Raw genomic sequence first — 19,143 nt, 5'->3', positions numbered from 1 at the left:
TTTATGGTTTTCTTTGCTGTGCAAAAGCTTTTAAGTTTTATTAGGTCCCATTTGTTTATTTTTGTTTTTATTTTCATTTCTCTAGCAGGTGGGTCAAAAAGGATCTTGCTGTGATTTATGTCATAGAGTGTTCTGCCTATGTTTTCCTCTAAGAGTTTGATAGTGTCTGGCCTTACATTTAGGTCTTTAATCCATTTTGAGTTTATTTTTGTGTATGGTGTTAGGAAGTGTTCTAATTTCATTCTTTTACATGTAGCTCTCCAGTTTTCCCAGAACCATTTATTGAAGAGGCTGTCTTTTCTTCACTGTATATTCTTGTAAGGCTGTTTTAATGGTCGGAAGAATTGAGTAGTTATGATAGAGACCATATGGCCCTCAAAATCTAAACTATTTACTATCTGGCCCTTTACAGAAAAAGTATGCTAATCCCTATTCTACACTAGAGTGATGTAAGAAGAGATAACTGTCCTCTCCCATAAAATATCCTAGAATATCATATTGATTTATTAAGGATATATTTCTTATACTAAGGTATCTGATAATTTTATATATTGATTGTCCTTTGAAATACAGTTACTCCTTCCTTTTCTATAAAATTCTTAAAGATAGCTAGATTTTGACCCTGAAATTTCAATTCTACCCTAGAGGAGTTTTAACAAAAATGAGAAATTGTTTACATGAACAATAAAGAATTGACTTATTGTTGAATTATATCTAAGTATTTATTTTCCTGACATTATTTTAGAGGAAAATCCTGAAATTGGAAAAATGATCTTAAACTTTCTGTTGAAGACATATTGCCTAAAATAAAGACTGACAGATAAAAGTTCTGTTTTTTTAAGGTGCTATTTATAGGTCCAGTGAGACTATGACACAAAATAATGCTTATCCAATTGTTAATAAATATTCACTGTATTTATTGTTAGACACTTCAAATAGTTGAGACAATTTGGAATAACATCTTTCCATATGAATTAATAACTATTAGTGATAATAATTGATGTTTGTTGGGAATGTATATATTGAACACTATTCTAAGTACTTTACATTAATTATGTAATTTAATACATGCAAAAACCCTGTGAAATAAGTATTAATATCATCCATATTTTACAGACAAGGAACGTGCAATACAAGGAATTAAGTAAATAAATGTCAGATCTGGAATTTGAATCCATTTGTGGATTTTAACTTGACTGACTTACATGGACTTGCAATTTGTCTGGCAAATAACTCACTCCAGGAGTAGGAAAAAAGTCAGTTGTGTCATTTTCTCCTTCGTGTATACTTTAGCAGTATTCATTTTAATCCAAAGTGCACTTGGAGACATTAGATCTTACTTTTTTCATTTTATTAGGGTTACTTTATTAAACTACATAATGTGATCTGGAAATCCACCTAGCAGGTACACATACACTGCAGGAGGCTGAAAGATAACAAAGGGCGGGGCGGGGGAGGGGGGAGACTCCGCTACCTTTGGTAACAAGCACTTATCCCTCCCAATGGCTTCTATCTGACATGTGACATGTGATGTAGAAAAAGTGAGGGCACCAGTGTCCTCTGTATTTTAAGTAGTAAACCTTAATTTTTCCTTGGAAAAATATCAATAGGAATTCGAATGTGTTTTTCCTGTGCAACAATAGATTATTTTGCATTCCACTTAGACCACTGACATGAACCCAATAACCATATTTGAACTCTAAAGGATATAAAGCTTTGTTATTGACCAGCACAGGAAAAACTGTTACTTTCTTAGATCCTTGACCACAGAGAACAGAAAGCAAGTGTCTCCATTAGGGGATCACTGGCATAAAACACTACATCCTGTTCAGTGTTACTGGTTTCTTGACTAAGTTCAATGAACACTAATGCCTAATAGCTAACCAAGTCACTACTCATTAATGTTTTCCTCTTCTACTTTTAACCGTTTCTAAAATAAAGTTACTATTAGTAGTCAAAATAAATAAATGTCTAAACAAATTCTAAAACTTTTAGATGTCAATTTAACTTCTCTTTACCTATCCTTCATCTGTAGTTTGGTAGTTTTGCAGAGTTCTTAGGAGCATAAACTGTAGAATTTATCTACTAGGTATGAATCTTGGCTCTGCTACATCCTTACTGTTTCACTTTGGGCCAATTATTTAACTTCTCTATGCCTCTGTTGCCATAAGTGTGAAATAAATGTAATGATGCAGATCTTACTCGACTTACAGTGGGGTTATGGCTCAGTAAACCCATCCTAAGTCAAAATGCATCTAATACAGCCAACCCATTGAACATCATAGCTTAGCCTAGCCTACCTTAAACATGCTCAGAACAATTACATTAGCCTACAATTGGGCAAATATTTTAACACAAAGCCTATTTTATAATAAAGTGTTGAATATCTCATGTAATTTATTGAATACTGTACTGAAAGTGAAAAACAGAGTGGTTGTATGGGTACAGATATTTGTCAGTGTACTGGTTGTTTACCCTGGTGACAGCGGTGCTGACTGGGAGCTGAGGCTCGCTGCTGCTGCCCAACATCAAGAGAATATCATACCATATATCACAAGACCGGGAAAAACCAAAATTCAAAATTTGAAGTACGGTTTCTACTGAATGCATATCACTTTCACACCACCATAAAGTCGAAAAATCCTAAGTCAAACCATCGTAAATCAGGGGCCATCTGTAACGATGATATTAAGAAGGCTAAGAAAACTTACCCCATAAAGTTCATGTGAGGGTTAAATCAACGAATAAATAAGGAAAACTTGGAATAGTGTCTGGCACATAGAAAACACTCAATAAATATTAGTTATTATTATTTTTGTTATTGATTTGAGCCTCAATTTTATAGTAGCTATTGAGTACATGAAAAATGCTATTTTATACCAGAACAACTATTCATCCAATTGTATATCTGAGCAGTCAAAGCCTGGTAGGAGAGTATTGCTGTGTTTTAAAGTGTAAACCTCAAGAGATTGAGTAGTCAAGTATCAGGAATACTGTTAATACCCCAGAGTAATCTATGAGGGATACTCTCCTCTCATGATATTTAGAACTTACTTAAATATGTTGTTTTCAGATTGTTTCAGATGTTTCAATATGTTTCAGATTACTTTTTTTTCATATAATTTGTAGACTACATTCCCATTTCTCTGTAGTCTACACCCTCCTGAGCCAGGTGCTAATAATTTCAGGAGAGGAGCATCTCTTAGCTCTGTAGATATTCCCAAGCTGCTCAGTTCTGAGCCTCGGGAATGTTAAACACGATGAGGCTTGTGATGTTAGGAGAGAAATGCTTCCTAGCAGTGTCATGGAGGTATATGTAAGGGAAAAGTTATTCCACTCCACAATTCTGACAAAAGGTCAACAAACACGGTGGCATCACAATTTCTGTGGGTTTTCCCTAAATTTATATTAAGGCAATTTCGCATCTAAACTTTGGAAATTTAGTTTCTACATATTAATTTATTAGCAAAAGGTTTTTAACAGGTGCCAACCCAATCCATTGCTTCCTGGCACAGCCTCACCATGCAGATCTTGGGCTTTCCGGGGGAGTTCTGCCGAGCCTGGGTGTATTCTTTACTGGGCTCAAACCTTTTATATGTGCTTTCAGCCACTATATACCTTAAGGGTATTTTATCAGTCTTAGCACATACACACATGTTCAGGCTCCACAATGTTTGCAACTTCTGAAAATTTACCCCCTCTTCTTTTGAGATCTCTTTTCAAACAGTTATAGATCAGCCTTCATCGAGAGGATAATGTCCTTGGTGTTTTCTACTAAGAAGTCAGTGTCCTCAGAGTATTAAAAAGATCAGATGTGAAAATAACTTGAAAGCTAAGAAGTCAGAGTTGTCAAACAAACCTCCGAATGCCCACATACTTTGACTTTCAGATAAACAACAAATTATTTTTTAAGCATAAGCATGTCCCCAATATTGTATGGAACATACTTATACTAAAAAATTAATTTGTTGTTTATCTGAAATTCAACTTTAACTGGCATCCTATATTTTTATTTACTAATCTGGCAGCACTATGAGAAAGGCCTATAAAGGCAGGTATTATAATGAAGAAAATGTGACAGGTACCTGAAAGTACAAACTGCATTTATGACTTGCTGGAAAGGAAGTCTTTTACAAGTTATAACTTGTCTTGATCTTTTTATTTTAGGAAACACAGAAGCAGAATCCACAAATAATAAGTGCTTTCATATAATTGACTACCCATCAAATATCTGGAACATCCATAATATTTGAGTTATTGATAAATTAATATTTATTTTAAGCTGGATTTAAATTTTTTATTTTAAAAATAAGAAACACTGTAATTATAGGGTGTTTCATATCTATACCTATATAATTAGCAATAGAAACACCCTGTATTAGTGTTCTAATGCTGTCATAACAAATTATTGCAAACTTAGTGGCTTAAAACACCACAACTCTGTGAGTTCACAGTGCAGTAGGTCAGAGGTCTGGGTACAGTGCAGCTCAGCTGATTCCTCCGCTCAGAGTCTCACTGGGCTAAAATCAAGGCATCAGCTCTTCTGGAGGCTTTGGGAGAGAATTTGTGTCTGTGTTTATTCAGATTGTTGGCCAAATTCAGTTTCATGCGATTGATTTCTTTGCTGACTGTTAGACAGAGGTCAGTCTCAATCGGTAAAGCCTCCCACATTTCCTGACACATGGTCCACTTGGTCTTCTGTCTCTCAGACCTTCACTTATGCCTCATCTCTCCTGCCTTCTGTGGCATCTCTGCTGAATCTTTTCTGCCTTCCTCTTTCGTTTTTAAGGGCTCACATATTTACATTGAGCCCTTATTTTATCCAGGATAACTTTCTTATCCTAAAGTCTTTCTATCCTAAGGATAGAATTATAACTTTAATTCTATCTGTAAAATCCCTTTTGCTATATTCACAGGGTCCCAGACGTTAGGGTGTAGACATTTTTTTTTGGAAGGGGCATATTATTCCACTTACCATGTACCCCAATACTATATGAATATACTGTAACTAAGGCATGTAAAGAAGTGATTCCAACTGGGAAATAATTTTTAAAAAATCAGACAGAAGACAAAACTCTAAGTACTTAATTCCAATCTAGCTAGTAGATAATTTTTTTATTTAATAGATTATATCTTTTCACTTTAAAGCTTAAATTAAAAGCTACTCAGCCATCTCTGCAGTGGCCTAGGGACTGAGAATGGGTCTTTTTTTATGGCCTCTTGGTAAGCCAGTAGAAACCCACCTTTTGTCCATGGCAGAAGCAGTTTTGTTCTAGGCCAGTTAATTTAAAGGTAATAAAACTATTTGAAAGGATATAGCAATTGTGATCATGACACATTCTTAAATGAACCAGATCCTGTTTGATATATATGAAAAATTAAAGCATGAGACTAAAAGTGCTGTAAGAGAAATTTTCTCATTCTTTCTGGTGAGATCTGACATCAGCATATAGATGGCTTCATCAATTATTGAGAAAAAGACTAAGAAAAAAAATGACTGATTGGGATGCTTTATTCTGAAGTCTGAATTTGAAGCCCTTCGGTTGAATGTACCTGTAGGTCTAAATCTTTCAGAATTAGCTCTCGCTCTCTCACCAGCCCATCTATTTAAATTTCTAGTTTAAAAAACTAAGGCACTTAAAAATTTTTAATGCACTCTGTCAAGCATGTGGGCCAAACTTTGAAGTAACTGCATGTATCAATGAAGTGAAGAAACAAATCTCTGTATAGATAAACATCCCTTAAGATGAAGCAAGGGAACTGATTTTAAGCTTCCAGGGCTTTGAATGATTTTTTTTCCACAGCTATTTTCATTCTCTTCTGTAATCTAAAGTACAGCAATGAATTTCAGAGTTCTTATGTTTGCCATGTAATGTCCTTGTCCTGTTTATTCCTAGAAAAGTATTATGGACTCCTGGTTGACAAACTACAACTGTATTTTAAAAATTGAGACAAAAATGATAATGAATGACTTTGTTGATTCACAAGTCATTAATTAGCCCCTGTGCTTTTTTGTGACACTAACCTTAGAGATAAGTAATAAGGGAACCACAGCTTATAAAATCAGCACACATAGGTAAGCACTAATGAGCAAAAGTGTGAATCATTTTAAAGGCAACATTTTCCTAATTAAGGTTAATATTAATGATTTATATTACATTTTAAAGACTTACTGAAATATTTAAGTTTTTTATTGTTGCTGTAGCCATTGCTTGTAAACACAGGGTTAATAGTATCTTCCCCGCTATTTAACCTAAAATACAGATATTTCTCTATCAGTTCTCAAAGTCATTACTTCTGGAATAATTGCAAACTATTTCTTATTATTAGAAATACTTTTTAATTCTACATAATCTTGTTCTGAGCTTTTGTTTTTAATCCCATCTCAGACTGTTCATGATTACTTCATAAAACATTTCCTCCCAAAAGATACTTTTCTGTACCATGTGAAATGCATAGAGTTTCAACTTAATCTCCACCTCTAAGCCAAGTCATGTGCCTTTAGGTGATACTGATCCTTTGTTTAAGTTGTGTTTTTTTTTTTTACTCTATTAGAAAAAGAATTTAAAGTAGCTTATATATTTATGGATAAAGAGAGAATGCAGGCAGTGTAAAAAGAGTAAATTTAGGTTTTTCCAGTTATCCCAAATTTGCTGAATATTATAATATGACCTTGGATTTGACTCTGAGTTTGGTTAAGGAAAAAATTATTCTGACACTTGTTAAAATGGTAAGGAAGACTTTATTCCAGACTATTGTGAGAGGTGTCAAAACTATCAAAATAGGGGAGATTGAGCTCAACTCTGAATACAATAAGGACAACTGGAGATTTACAGCCAAGGAACAGGTTATGTGTGAGGGAGTGAGTGGGGATGGCAGATGAAAAACTACTAAGAGGAGATATCAAGTGTAGGGAGAATTCTTGCTAAACTTATTTTAAGAGCTTTGTTACTGAATGGCAGGCCAGGGTGATCAGATATCAAGGATGGGAGATGAGGAATTTGAAAGTGATCACATACCAAGAGTGGGAAAAATCCTCTCTAAGCTGATTCAGCAGGATTCTTGCTAAAACTGGGCGCTGCAAGGATGTCACTGAAGCTCAGGGTCGAGGCCTAGATGAGAAGAGGGCTCAGAGGAACTTGACTGCAGTTTAATTAAGGAAAGTCTTTGTCAGTTTCCTACTGACTAAGGCAAGGGAAGAACACGTTGACATACAGAATTTGCATTGTCCAAAACAGTAAAGAGTACGATCATGCTCTGCATTTCCATGGAATTGAATTCGGGTCTGATTTTATCATCTGGGTTTCAGTTTTTCACAAAGGTACACCGGGAGGCAGTTGGTAGGTAAAGAGCATTTAAACAGAGGTGGTGAGGGAATGAGCTAAGGGGATATCTAAAGGTCCAGCAAGGGCAATGGCCTGAAGTCATGCTTTGTGTGCTGGAGGAAGAACAGAGAATCCAATGTGAGTGGAGTGAAGTGATCAAAGCACAGAGAAGTAGGACTTGAGGGAAGAAGTATATCATTTCAGACCTTAGAATTTATTGTGAGATCTTCAGGTTTAACTCTGAGATGGGAAACCATTGGAGGCTTCCAACTAGAGAAGTGGTCTGACTTACATTTTAAAAGGCTCAACCTTTCTGCTGTAATGAGAAAGGATTGTAGGAAGGCAAGGATGCAAGCAGAGAGACCAATTAGGAGGCTTTTGCAATAACCCAGGAGAGGCATGATGGTGGCCTCTTCCAGGATAAGAGCTGTGAAGACGGCAAGTGGTGGTCATATTCCGAATATGTTTTGAAGGTAGAGATGAAAGGTTTGCTGATGAATAAACTTGATCGGCCAGAAAATGAGATAACTTTTTTTTCATGAGGTGGGATATGTTACAACAAAAATAAGTTATTTAAGAGAAGAATAGCAGTTAATTTTTGACATTTTAACTCATGATGCCCATTAGATTTCCAAGCAGAAAATTTAGATGGAGCCTAAGGATATTATTTGGAGCTACTGAGCCTGAGTCAGTGAGTATATATAGACAGGTCCAGCGACTGAGATCCAGACAAGTCACTTATTTTCTTTGTGTTTCACTCCTTTGGCTCTACTGGTCACTCAAGACTGGCTTAGAAATCATACATTAGGGTATCATCACCTGTGTCCTTCTACTCTACTCTGCAAACAACTGCATGGCACTTCCTAAATAATGTTGTACTTGCCTGTTGACTGGCCATCTCCTCCACTGTACTGTAAGTTCCTTGAGGAAAAGGACTATAGTGCATAAGTGATTCTTGAGTGAAAGAATAAATTAAAAAACCTTTGCAGGGCTTCCCTGGTGGCGCAGTGGTTGAGAGTCTGCCTGCCAATGCAGGGGACATGGGTTCGAGCCCTGGTCTGGGAAGATCCCATATGCCGCGAAGCAACTAGGCCCGTGAGCCACAACTACTGAGCCTGCGCGTCTGGAGCCTGTGCTCCACAACAAGAGAGGCCGCGATAGTGAGAGGCCCGCGCACCGCGATGAAGAGTGGCCCCCGCTTGCCACAACTAGAGAAAGCCCTAGCACAGAAACGAAGACCCAACACGGCCAAAAATAAATAAATAAATAAATAAATTTTAAAAAAAAAAAAAAAAAAAAAAAAAACCTTTGCATTTAAGATAAAATCTAAGTACTCTTCATCTTTTGTCTCCCTTGTCTCCCGCTACCCTTCCCTATGTTTAGGACACTTCAGCCGCCACTGCTGGTAATTCCTTAAAGGCATACCATATTCTTAAGCCTCATGGCTTTTTTCTATGCCATTTTGCTTCACAGAATGCTTTTCTCCCTCATTTTTGATCTGCTAATGCATTATCAGTCATCACGTCTGGTTTAAAATGTTAAATCTTGAGAGACATACTTCCCAAACCTTCATTCTAGCCCACCTTCATTTTGCATCTCCTAACAGTCTAAATTTGTGACTTAATAGCACTTTTCACAGTTTGTAGAACTGTAAGTATTTGTATGATTTTTTTTTACTATCTATTTTCTCAATAAGTTTATAGAACAAAGGGCAGCATCTGTTTTGTTCATTAATACCCAGACCTCACCAATATACCAGACACTTAGTTGACCTTTTATAAAATGTTTTGAATACATGCAAATAAAAAGCTCCATATATTTGTATTATTGTCATTGATAATACAATCAATGTATTTGTGATTGTTTTCATTGCATAAAACCATAATACCTTTTGATAAAAATGCTTTAATCTGTTTTATCTAACAATTGCGAAAATATAAGTTTATGGACTAAGAATTGTCTCCTGTTTGTCTAGCAGCACCTGGTTTTTATAAGTATGTAAACATTTTCCCTTTTATGTAGAAAACATGTACTTTCCTCAGCTAGATCACCCATAAAGAATGTTCCATTTTTACTCTTCACTATTTTAGCATATGATGTAAAAGCATATCCAAAATGTATATGCATTTCTGAGAAACCATAACAATATAAGCAACTATTTTTCAAATTTGTTTTATCAATAACAGAAGTTTAAGAAACTTTATTTAATAAATATTATAAATTTAAATCACTAACTTAGAAAATTTATGCATTAGTGAACAATTATTTTAACATTTAAAGTTATTTTATCTAATAACTCTTCTTCTGTTGAGTTAACAAGTTCAATATAAACACCTCATAAAAATTCTTTGAAGATTTTCAAACCAATAATGTTTTGACTATATTATTTATACTAACCAAATTTTAATACTTTTTATTATTTTAAAAAACATATATATGTTTATAAAATTAAATACAAGTGTTGTTACCAAATTTATTTAAAGAAGTTATAGCTATAGAAGCCTAGAAAATGCTATGTATCTCTCTTTCATAAGTAGCAGAGACTATTTATAAAATTAAATATTATTAAATTGTCATTTCAGTTAGTTATTTGAGCATACAATAGGGCGAAATTTGTCAACTGAATCAATTTAAATATATTTTATCTCCCCTCTGCAATTGCTGAAGTCTTTCTTTGTATAGAAACCTTACTGTAATTAGAATTAATTAATCGTATAATTGAAGTAATAACCATTTGGAAGCAGGAAGAAGGGACTAGATCCATATTCCTCTAAGAGTTTCTCTCAAGGACCTCTCCATGGAGATATGACAACATGAAATTATCTGATCCATTATTTTATACTGCTTTTTATAATAGTAACTAGTAAATTTCATTTTTAGAAGCTATATAAAATCCTTAGAATATGGAAGAAAAAACAGAATTTTTCTGTAAATTTCTGAAATCCTAGTATAAGAATTAGCTGAAAATTAAAATATTGCACTTTGCTACTGTTGTTACAAAATGACTTTTGAAAAATTTGTTTGGATTAATAAAATATATTCAATAAAGGATTAACCTACAAATTAATTCTATAATTTTAATATTTTTAATTATTAGTATGCTTATGTTAAAATAGATATACATTTAAAATATACCGCTCAATTAATCCTCTGACACTGCACATATGACTTACAAGTCTCCAAAAGTATAAGAAAAGGAAAGAAAATAAGAGGAAGTTTTTCATAATGCAGTCATTTTAGAAGGGGTAAAAATTCTGTGCATTCTATATAACCGATATTGTGGAATATATATAATAGAATATAAATGTTTATCAAAATGCATATGCCTTTAAACATATATTTCACTGATTAATATTTTGAAAGTTTATGAGATTAAATTTAGGGAAAGGAAATCTCAACATAATATTAGGAGAGATAGCTAGATGAACCATACAAAAGAAAGTACATTCAAACATTTTCTAACAGTAGAAATTACGGGTGTTTTGTTGTTTTCAAATTTCCTTTCAATTTCTCTTTTCCAGTTTAAATTTTCAAAGGATTGACAGAAGTATCACTAAAACTTCTTTTCAAAGAAACAGCACACAATTTCATGAACAAAAATTTGATTTCTCAAGTGTTCATAAGGTTTTTCAAACCAAAATTTATCTTAATATGTATATTAACCATATTGTTGGCAGAAGATGATAATTCATCAATCTGTAGACATGATTATAACATCTGAAGAAGTTCTTGAACAGGTGCTTAATACAGTCTGGCAAATTGTACTAACTGTGATTTGTACTGACAATTTTCAGTGATATTGTAAAGATCAACCACATATTTGGTTGCTAACATCTACCAGAGGGTTTGTACTTCTTAATATACATAAAAATGCCATGATTTACTGGTTCCTATTTATTTGATATCTTTGCTATTTGTTTATTTCCTTTATATGTATCTAGTTTACTATGAAAATTATCTCTGTTGAAATTAATTTATGTTCTCAGGTTAATCTCTTGGCATTTGGAGTTATCATATACAAAGTTTTTCGTCACACTGCGGGGTTGAAACCAGAAGTTAGTTGCTATGAGAACATAAGGTAAGTATTTCTTCAACTGTATTTTCTTTAGTGATTAAAAGCTTTAGTAACTTAAAGTAGAAATAATTTTTGGAAGGACAATTTTTAAATGATTTTTTCACACTTTCCCCCATCATATTTAAAATACTAAATAGTATTGCTAAATAGTATTTAATATGTTTAATAAGCCTATAATCACCACAGATTAAATGGTAAGTAAAGCAATCTTTTTGAACATATTCCCCTTTGAAAGAAAAGATGATGACTGCATTTTAAGACAAAAGTTGGCCTTAGTGATCTTCTTTTGCAAAGCATTTCTCAACGCTTAGCAACTGTGTTTCTGCCTTGTGATTTCTAGTTTGCATTCTGCCATGGTTTTTCCTCAGCTCCCTCCTTTTAAAACTGATTTATTGAGACCTTGAAAATGGTTTGTTCAGGAAAAACTGAAGTGTACTGTAGGGAACATTAGAAACAACTGACATTTGGGTCTCTTGGGAACACTCCTGTAGTTTCAATATCTTGCACAAGATTTATAGTTAGGATTTAGCAAATGTTTGATTGATTACTTTCTTTTACTCCTCACCATTCATAGTTACATGTAGTTTGCTGGCTTTAATAAAGTTGAGAATGACTCATTTTCTGTGGTACACTGCAGAAACATCTTCTGCAGTAAAGAATGATTGTACTAAGAATGAATGAGGATAGCTAGTGGGAAGCAGCCGCATAGCACAGGGAGATCAGCTCGGTGCTCTGTGACCACCTAGAGGGGTGGGATAGGGAGGGTGGGAGGGAGGGAGACGCAAGAGGGAAGAGATATGGGAACATATGTATATGTATAACTGACTCGCTTTGTTATAAAGCAGAAACTAACACACCATTGTAAAGCAATTATACTCCAATAAAGGTGTTAAAAAAAAAAAGAATGAATGAGAAAATAAGTATTAGTTGCCTCATTTTCAAGGCAGTGTCCTCAGTGAGCAGGATTGAATATTGTTTTACCAAAACTCACAGGCAATAAGTTGCAAATGTGTAAAAGTGAGTATGTGCCTGTATTTTTTAAGAAATCAGCATTCTAACATGAATTTACTTTGAGGTAACTGTATTGCAAAAGCAAAAAAAAAAAAATCTTGTTTTATATTTTACATGTTCTCTACTAAGCCTGAAAGGAAAGCAGAAGTATCCTTTGATGTCCTGCCCATGTGCTGACCTAAATCCACATGGTATACTCTTCAAGGTTTCTCAGGGAGAATACTTCCTAACAGCTATCTGTCTTACCTTTGGGAGTTCCTGCAACATTAGATTTGAGATCAAAGCCTACACACAGATGAAAATATTTTAAGATTAAGGAAATTCCTTGAAAAATACCAGATTTTAAAAATGCTGCCTTGAATTTGGAAGCACATCCCAGCCACGGTGCACTAGTATACCCTAGCCCATCCCATGCAACTGTAGCATAATTTGTCAGTTTCAAAATTGTTGGTGGTCTTTACTGAAGATTTCTTGGTTATTCAAAATCTGACTTCCCGCATAATTTGAGGAATTTGAGGATATGTTAAGTATGCATAGCTTTCTTAGCTGGAACGTTGCAAATTTGTTCTAGGTCTTGTGCCAGAGGAGCCCTTGCTCTCCTGTTCCTCCTTGGCACCACCTGGATCTTTGGGGTGCTCCACGTTGTACATGCATCGGTGGTGACAGCTTACCTCTTCACCATCAGCAACGCCTTCCAGGGGATGTTCATCTTCTTATTCCTGTGTGTTTTATCTAGAAAGGTAAGCAATTTGTTACTTTTGTCAACCTTATAGCATATTTATGTAGCATCAGTTACCAAATTGATAAAAATTCTCATTCTCGTAGATTTATGACTTGTGCCTTTATTGCCTAAGTGCAGTACATTTTCGTGTCAAAATAATCAGAAGGCTTAGCTGTTCATAGGGAAATGTGCTTTTAAAAAACTTGCTAGTAGGAGTATAAATACAGCTTATATTCACTTGAGCGTATTCTGACAGATCATCAGAAAGCAACAATAATTTAGAAAACCAAATATAACAGTTTATTGTGATTTGAAAATAATTTGATGTGATTGTTACAATTATGTTTCACGTTTCTTACTTTCTTCTTTTTAGATCCAAGAAGAATATTATAGATTGTTCAAAAATGTCCCTTGTTGCTTCGGATGTTTGAGGTAAACAGAGAGAACTATGGGTCGTTATTGCTACACAGAAATAAAAAAACCAAGCTGTGGATGGCCAGTGTATAAAAAGGACTCAAACAAATTGTCCAACTGTTAATACTAATCAAATATCTTAAGTCCATTTTTCTGTTTACTGTGTAAGAACTGTAGATAATACGAGATAAAATTATGTACCATATAGCTATAGTAAGCTTTCCTACATGACTTAGTTAGCTATGTCAAAAATAGTATTGCAGATATTTGGAAAGTAATTGGTTTCTCAGAGTGATATCACTGCACCCAAGGAAAGATTTTCTTTCTAACACGAAAAATATATGAATGTCCTGAAGGAAACCACTGGCTTGATATTTTCTTGATTCATGTTGCCTTTGAAACTAGTACCCTATCACCTTGGTAATGAGCTCCGTTACAGAAAGTGGAACATAAGAGAATGAAGAGGTAGAATATGAAACAGTAAAAAGGGAATGACGGTTGTAACAATGAGACATATTTTGAGCAAGTTCGTTGTTTTGTAAACTAGATGGGAAATTAGAGATAAAACAAACAATTGAATAAACACATCTTACCATTCTGTGAATTGTTCTGGACTTAAATTTCTACCGAAACAACTTAGACCTGTATTTGTTTTATCCATTTTCTATTCTAATATTCTATAAAAACACAAAACTTCACAAAAAAAAAAAACTAAACATTTCTGTTCTGTTTTTAGGTTAACATCAGAATGAGGTATATGCTCTTTCTATACTTATTTCACAGATTGTGACTTCAAATGCTTATTCAGTAGTATATAAATGTGTCAAAATATAATATTGTTCATGCCTGTAAATGTAAAAATTGTGTATATAAACCTGAAGTACTCTGTTCCATAACCTTTCAGTGTAGTGAAAAATATTGTATCTCATTAGACTAGCATATTTGAGTTCTTTATTTTTTTTAATTTTAGAAATATTGTAGTTCACATCACAATATTCTCTTTTAACTTACTACTTTTAAAAGGGCATTGTAAATATGAAAGTATTCATAAAGTGAATTGCTATTTTTCTCTGTTCAGAAAAGTACACATTTAAAAATGTTATTTATAACAAAGAAATCACTGAGAACTGTATAAACTTTCACACTGGATCTATTTTCTGACAGTTTTCCTCTATTAAGGCATATATGCTAAAATGTAAGGCTTCTATCTATCTTCAAGTTTTCTTATTAAAAAGTAGAAGCAGTGATCTTACTTCAAAAAATATGTAATTGTTCTACACATACCTGTAAAAGTGTGCCAATACACTAAATGTTGTGATTTTAACTTAATTTCTCTAGCTGTTCAAGTGAAGTCTGTCAAATCTTACTCTAACAAATAAAATGATATCTGAATGAATCTTTCTACTGCTTGGCTGAGGCATTTCTCAAGAAAGATGAGCTGCCTGCCAATGTCTTAAACATTTTTAGAGTATTTGTGATAACTTTTTATTTGATCTTTTGATCTCTTATATGACCTATTATTATCATTATCATTATAGGACAGTGCTATTGGAATAAGATACTAAAAAAGTAATCTGTTCAATCAATGTATACAAATTATGTGTGGTGGGCAGAATAATGGTCTTCCCAAAATGCCCACACCCTAATCCTCAGACACATGAATATGTTAGGTTACGTGGAGAGGAGAATTAACCAGCTAACAGCTAGTCCGCTAACTTTGACGTGAGGAAATTATCCTGGATTTTTCAGGTTGGTCCCATGTAATCACAAGTTTCCTTATAAACAAAAGATGGAGGCAGAAGAGGGAGCCTGTTAAAGCAGTGCCATACGAGGCATACTCAACCATACATTGCTGGCTTTGAAGATGGAAACAATCCACAAGCCAAGGAACGTGGGCAGCTCCTATAAGCTGAGAAAGGCAAGGAAATGGATTCTCCCGCAGAGCTCCTAGAAGGAAGTCAGCCCTGCTGTACTTTTGTTTTAGCCCAGGGAGACCCAGTTTGGACTTCTAACCTCTAAAACTGTAAAACAATAAATGTATATTGTTAATTTGTCACAAGATTATTGATATTTTTTGATAATTTGTTACAGCAACTATAGGAACTAATACTATGGAAATATGTACATAATAACATCTTTAGATATAAGCAAGTATTCATATCAGTAGGGAAAACCTTAAATCCTGAATCTTGTTTTCACGAACCCTCCCATAGACATCATTGGGTGAAACCTGTATTCTTTAGTATGAGATTTCAGACCTTCTCATAACTGCTCACTTACCTTTTTACTAGGTAAGGATCTCTCTTTTTTTAAAAAAAGAAAAAAACAGGTGTGTGCACACGTATAAATATATATTTATTGCATAAATGCCTCATAGCACTTGCCCCCTGTTTTTATAATCAACAAGAAAAAGAGCTCAAAAAAGGTTTTCACTGGGCTCAGTTTAAAAAATACAAAAATGAACATTACGATGACAGGAATGTGTTAAGATGCTGAACTGAAAAGTACATACAAAAGTACATACAGCTGCTGGAAACACACTTTCAATGTGCGGGTCCCAAGCCCTCAGGTGGAGGAGTGCAATGAAGCCGTGTCCCCAGAGGCCCTGCAGCTCTGCCTCAGCAGGACCCAGGGTGACCCGCTGTCTGGGGGCTCACCCCATCCCCAAGTGACACTGCCCCACGGTGTGGACATCACCCACGCCTTCAAACACCCACACACCACACACTTAATTAACATTAAAAAAATTTAAAACCACTCAAAGTCTGTGAGATAAAGAGAACCTACCCCCCTGGTTCTCACGTTTGCCCTATGAGTTTCTTCAGTTCTGCTAAACTGTTTATCTTTCCCAAGACTTTCTATGGTTTACCAAATCCCCTATTTCTGAAGCTTCCTCCTTGTTATCACCATTACTCTGACAAACATCTGCTTATACCTAATGTATCTTTCTCTATGAAGCCTTTCTGGTTTCACACAAGGAATTAATCAGCTCTACTTTTGTGTCATCATTCCATCCAGTACTTACCTATTTTAACATTTATCACATTGTATTGCAATTATTTATCCCGAGCTCAAGATGTTCATTGTACCAGGTTACGTTCTTCCTTTAAGGCAGATACCTTTTCTTTTTTGCTTCGTGAATCAATGTCACTGCCTTCTTCTGTTTTGTGACCATGTGGTTGATGTGATAAGACAGTCTGGACCCCCTGAACAGCCTGGCTTTTGCTCTTTTGCTTTAGGTACTCCATACTGGAAGCATATTGGGTGAGCCAGCTTTCTCAGGTAAAGCCCTCCATGCTTATCTCTAACGTCATGCAGTTTAGGTAGAAGAGATGGCCCAGCAATCTCAAATTGATGAAGTGGAGCAGGGAGAGGAATTAGGCTACCAATGTAGCCTTGAGCTCGTAACATGGCTTCAACTCAGTTTTTCCAGGGAAGATCTTTGGGGATTTGTAAGAAAGTTGCCAAAGAAGTAATAAAGTAGTGCTTTATTTTCCATTTGGCTGTTATTCCTCACGTAACACTTCTTCATTTGATAGTGAGAGGAATAAATATTAGGATTTGAGATTCAGTCTCCTCAACCTCTAAAATGTATCACAAATTCATTAATAAATATTAATTTGCAAACTCTTCTTCATGAGCAGCTGGGGTTGGGAGAAGGGTTATAGTATTTCAAGGGATTCAATCAAAGAACTTAATACTTTAAGGTGGGTCTCAAACAATGAGATGAATGGACCCGAAAGAAGTGTAAGATAAATTCCCTTACTGTGTAAAAACTTGTTATTAACTGGAGACACTATAATCCCCTAATTAAAAACTCTGTTAGTTGATTGATTACACTGTGGTTAGGAAAAATATATTTACACACAATATAGCAATTAAAAAACGTACGAGAAAGTCTCTAAGCAAATACTCCACAATCTTCATGCTAGGCATGACCAACAGTCTATATATACTCATTTGATGATGGCATCATTTCTTCAGTCCTTTTTAATTCAATGCCCCCCCAATTAAATGATAACCCTGCATTTCTTAATTTTCCATATATTTAAAGTTATTGCACCCATCTTCAATGACTTACAAAATATGAGCCTTTTCTATGTACCAAGATTATCCTCTAATTTTTCCAACATGAAATCTTTGAGGAGAACGTGAATTATTGATTCACTATGGATCAGAAAGAGTACCTATTATTCAGATTTTTCTGCTACCTAGAATGTCTTCTCCCGTGCAAATTCTGCCCATGATTCAAGACCCCTAGTATGAAGCCTCTCAGATCAATTTGGTGCATATTAATTTCCCCAGTCACTACAACTATAGCACTTACAAAGTGTACGAAATAACATAGCATTTAATAGGGGTTGTTAAGTCATCGTGCAGTGTTCAAACTTAAAACTTTTAGGTTTTATACTACAGATATGAGAGAAATAACTGGAAGATGGCATTTAAAGGAAAAAAAGACTTCTTCCTGAAATTTGATACAGATTTCAATTGTGTGATCTCATTTAATTCTTACAATAATATATGAAATTTTATCCTCATTTTTTAGTGTGAAAAGTGCTCAGTGTCACACAGCTAGGAAATTGAAAAATCAGTGTTTAAACTGAAAGTCATAGCCCCTTCTGCTCCCCCATGGAAACTCTGAGGAACTTGCTCAGACTCTCTCAGATAGGAAGTTAAAGCGACTGGATTCATACCCAAAATTTCTGCCTCTCAGTCTAGAGCATACTCCACTGTTCCGTAGCTATAAACTCATATCATATAAGGATAATATTCCTGTTTACAATTATGTTCTTCTGGGTATAGAGGAAGTATGACATTCTTTTTTAACATGTCTCTTCTACATGCATATGCAATTTGAAATGTGTATTTCATATGTTTTAAGGTGAAGTATTTTTCTTCTTTCCTCTTTGCTTTGCTGCCCTTTCTCTGCACATTTATTCCTAACCCCTATGCCCACTTACACCCCCAACCAGGCAATTTATTTTAACTAGCTGGTATATATTCTTCCATTTTTTTCTTCCTGTTCATATCATCATATTCAAATCATTAATATTAGATCACATTTTAAAAGCATCTCTCTTATCACGTGGAAAGCTAATGGGTATAGTTCATTCATTCCTTTTAAGTGACTGAATAATATTCCATACTAAGGATGGACCATAAATTGCACAGCTGGTATGCAATCTGGATTAATGCAATAATACATTGGAAGACTTCAGTATCTTTCAGGAGTAATGTTCTCCATGCTATGTGGCTTGGTTTTGTTGTTAAAAATACCCAATGCCAATGGTTATTTTTTTTCTTATGATGGATGTGGACCCATGTTGATAAGCTAAAGCACTGTAAACCTTTCACTGATATAGAAGTTGCTTGTTATTTCTTGTAACTGTTCAGTGAAAATCATGCCATGGATTTGAGATCCACAAAGCTCCTTGAACATTTTCATTTAAGTGAAAAGGATTTGAATTACTTACACTAGATAGAAGGCTTGAGCAAGCATTAAGATCAGTAGGCAATCTGAAAGTACAGAACAGTTTACTTAGTATTTCATTCAGACATTATACATCATAGGTTTGTATGGTAGTTATGATTAG

The 19,143-nt window shown here is 34.6% G+C and overlaps 1 protein-coding gene across 5 annotated transcripts in view; it reads left to right on the top strand.

Moving 5' to 3' along the window:
* Positions 1-15,570, top strand: part of ADGRL4 (adhesion G protein-coupled receptor L4) — a 125,153-nt gene extending 109,583 nt beyond the window's left edge. For 3 of the 5 annotated variants that reach the window (XM_036829567.1, XM_036829541.1, XM_036829575.1), the window contains 4 exons: positions 11,312-11,403; positions 12,983-13,151; positions 13,506-13,564; positions 14,283-15,570. In XM_036829567.1, coding sequence (XP_036685462.1) covers positions 11,312-11,403; positions 12,983-13,151; positions 13,506-13,564; positions 14,283-14,298 — 336 coding nt within the window. In that variant the 3' untranslated portion in view covers positions 14,299-15,570. Of the gene's footprint in view, positions 1-11,311; positions 11,404-12,982; positions 13,152-13,505; positions 13,636-14,282 lie in introns of those variants that run through there. The other 2 variants (XM_036829550.1, XM_036829558.1) reach the window with 2 other exon arrangements.
* Positions 15,571-19,143: the final 3,573 nt, after the last annotated feature.

This window comes from Balaenoptera musculus, chromosome 1, assembly GCF_009873245.2.
Source record: "Balaenoptera musculus isolate JJ_BM4_2016_0621 chromosome 1, mBalMus1.pri.v3, whole genome shotgun sequence".
NCBI lineage: Eukaryota > Metazoa > Chordata > Mammalia > Artiodactyla > Balaenopteridae > Balaenoptera > Balaenoptera musculus.
This window is presented reverse-complemented; position numbering and strand designations above follow the sequence as displayed.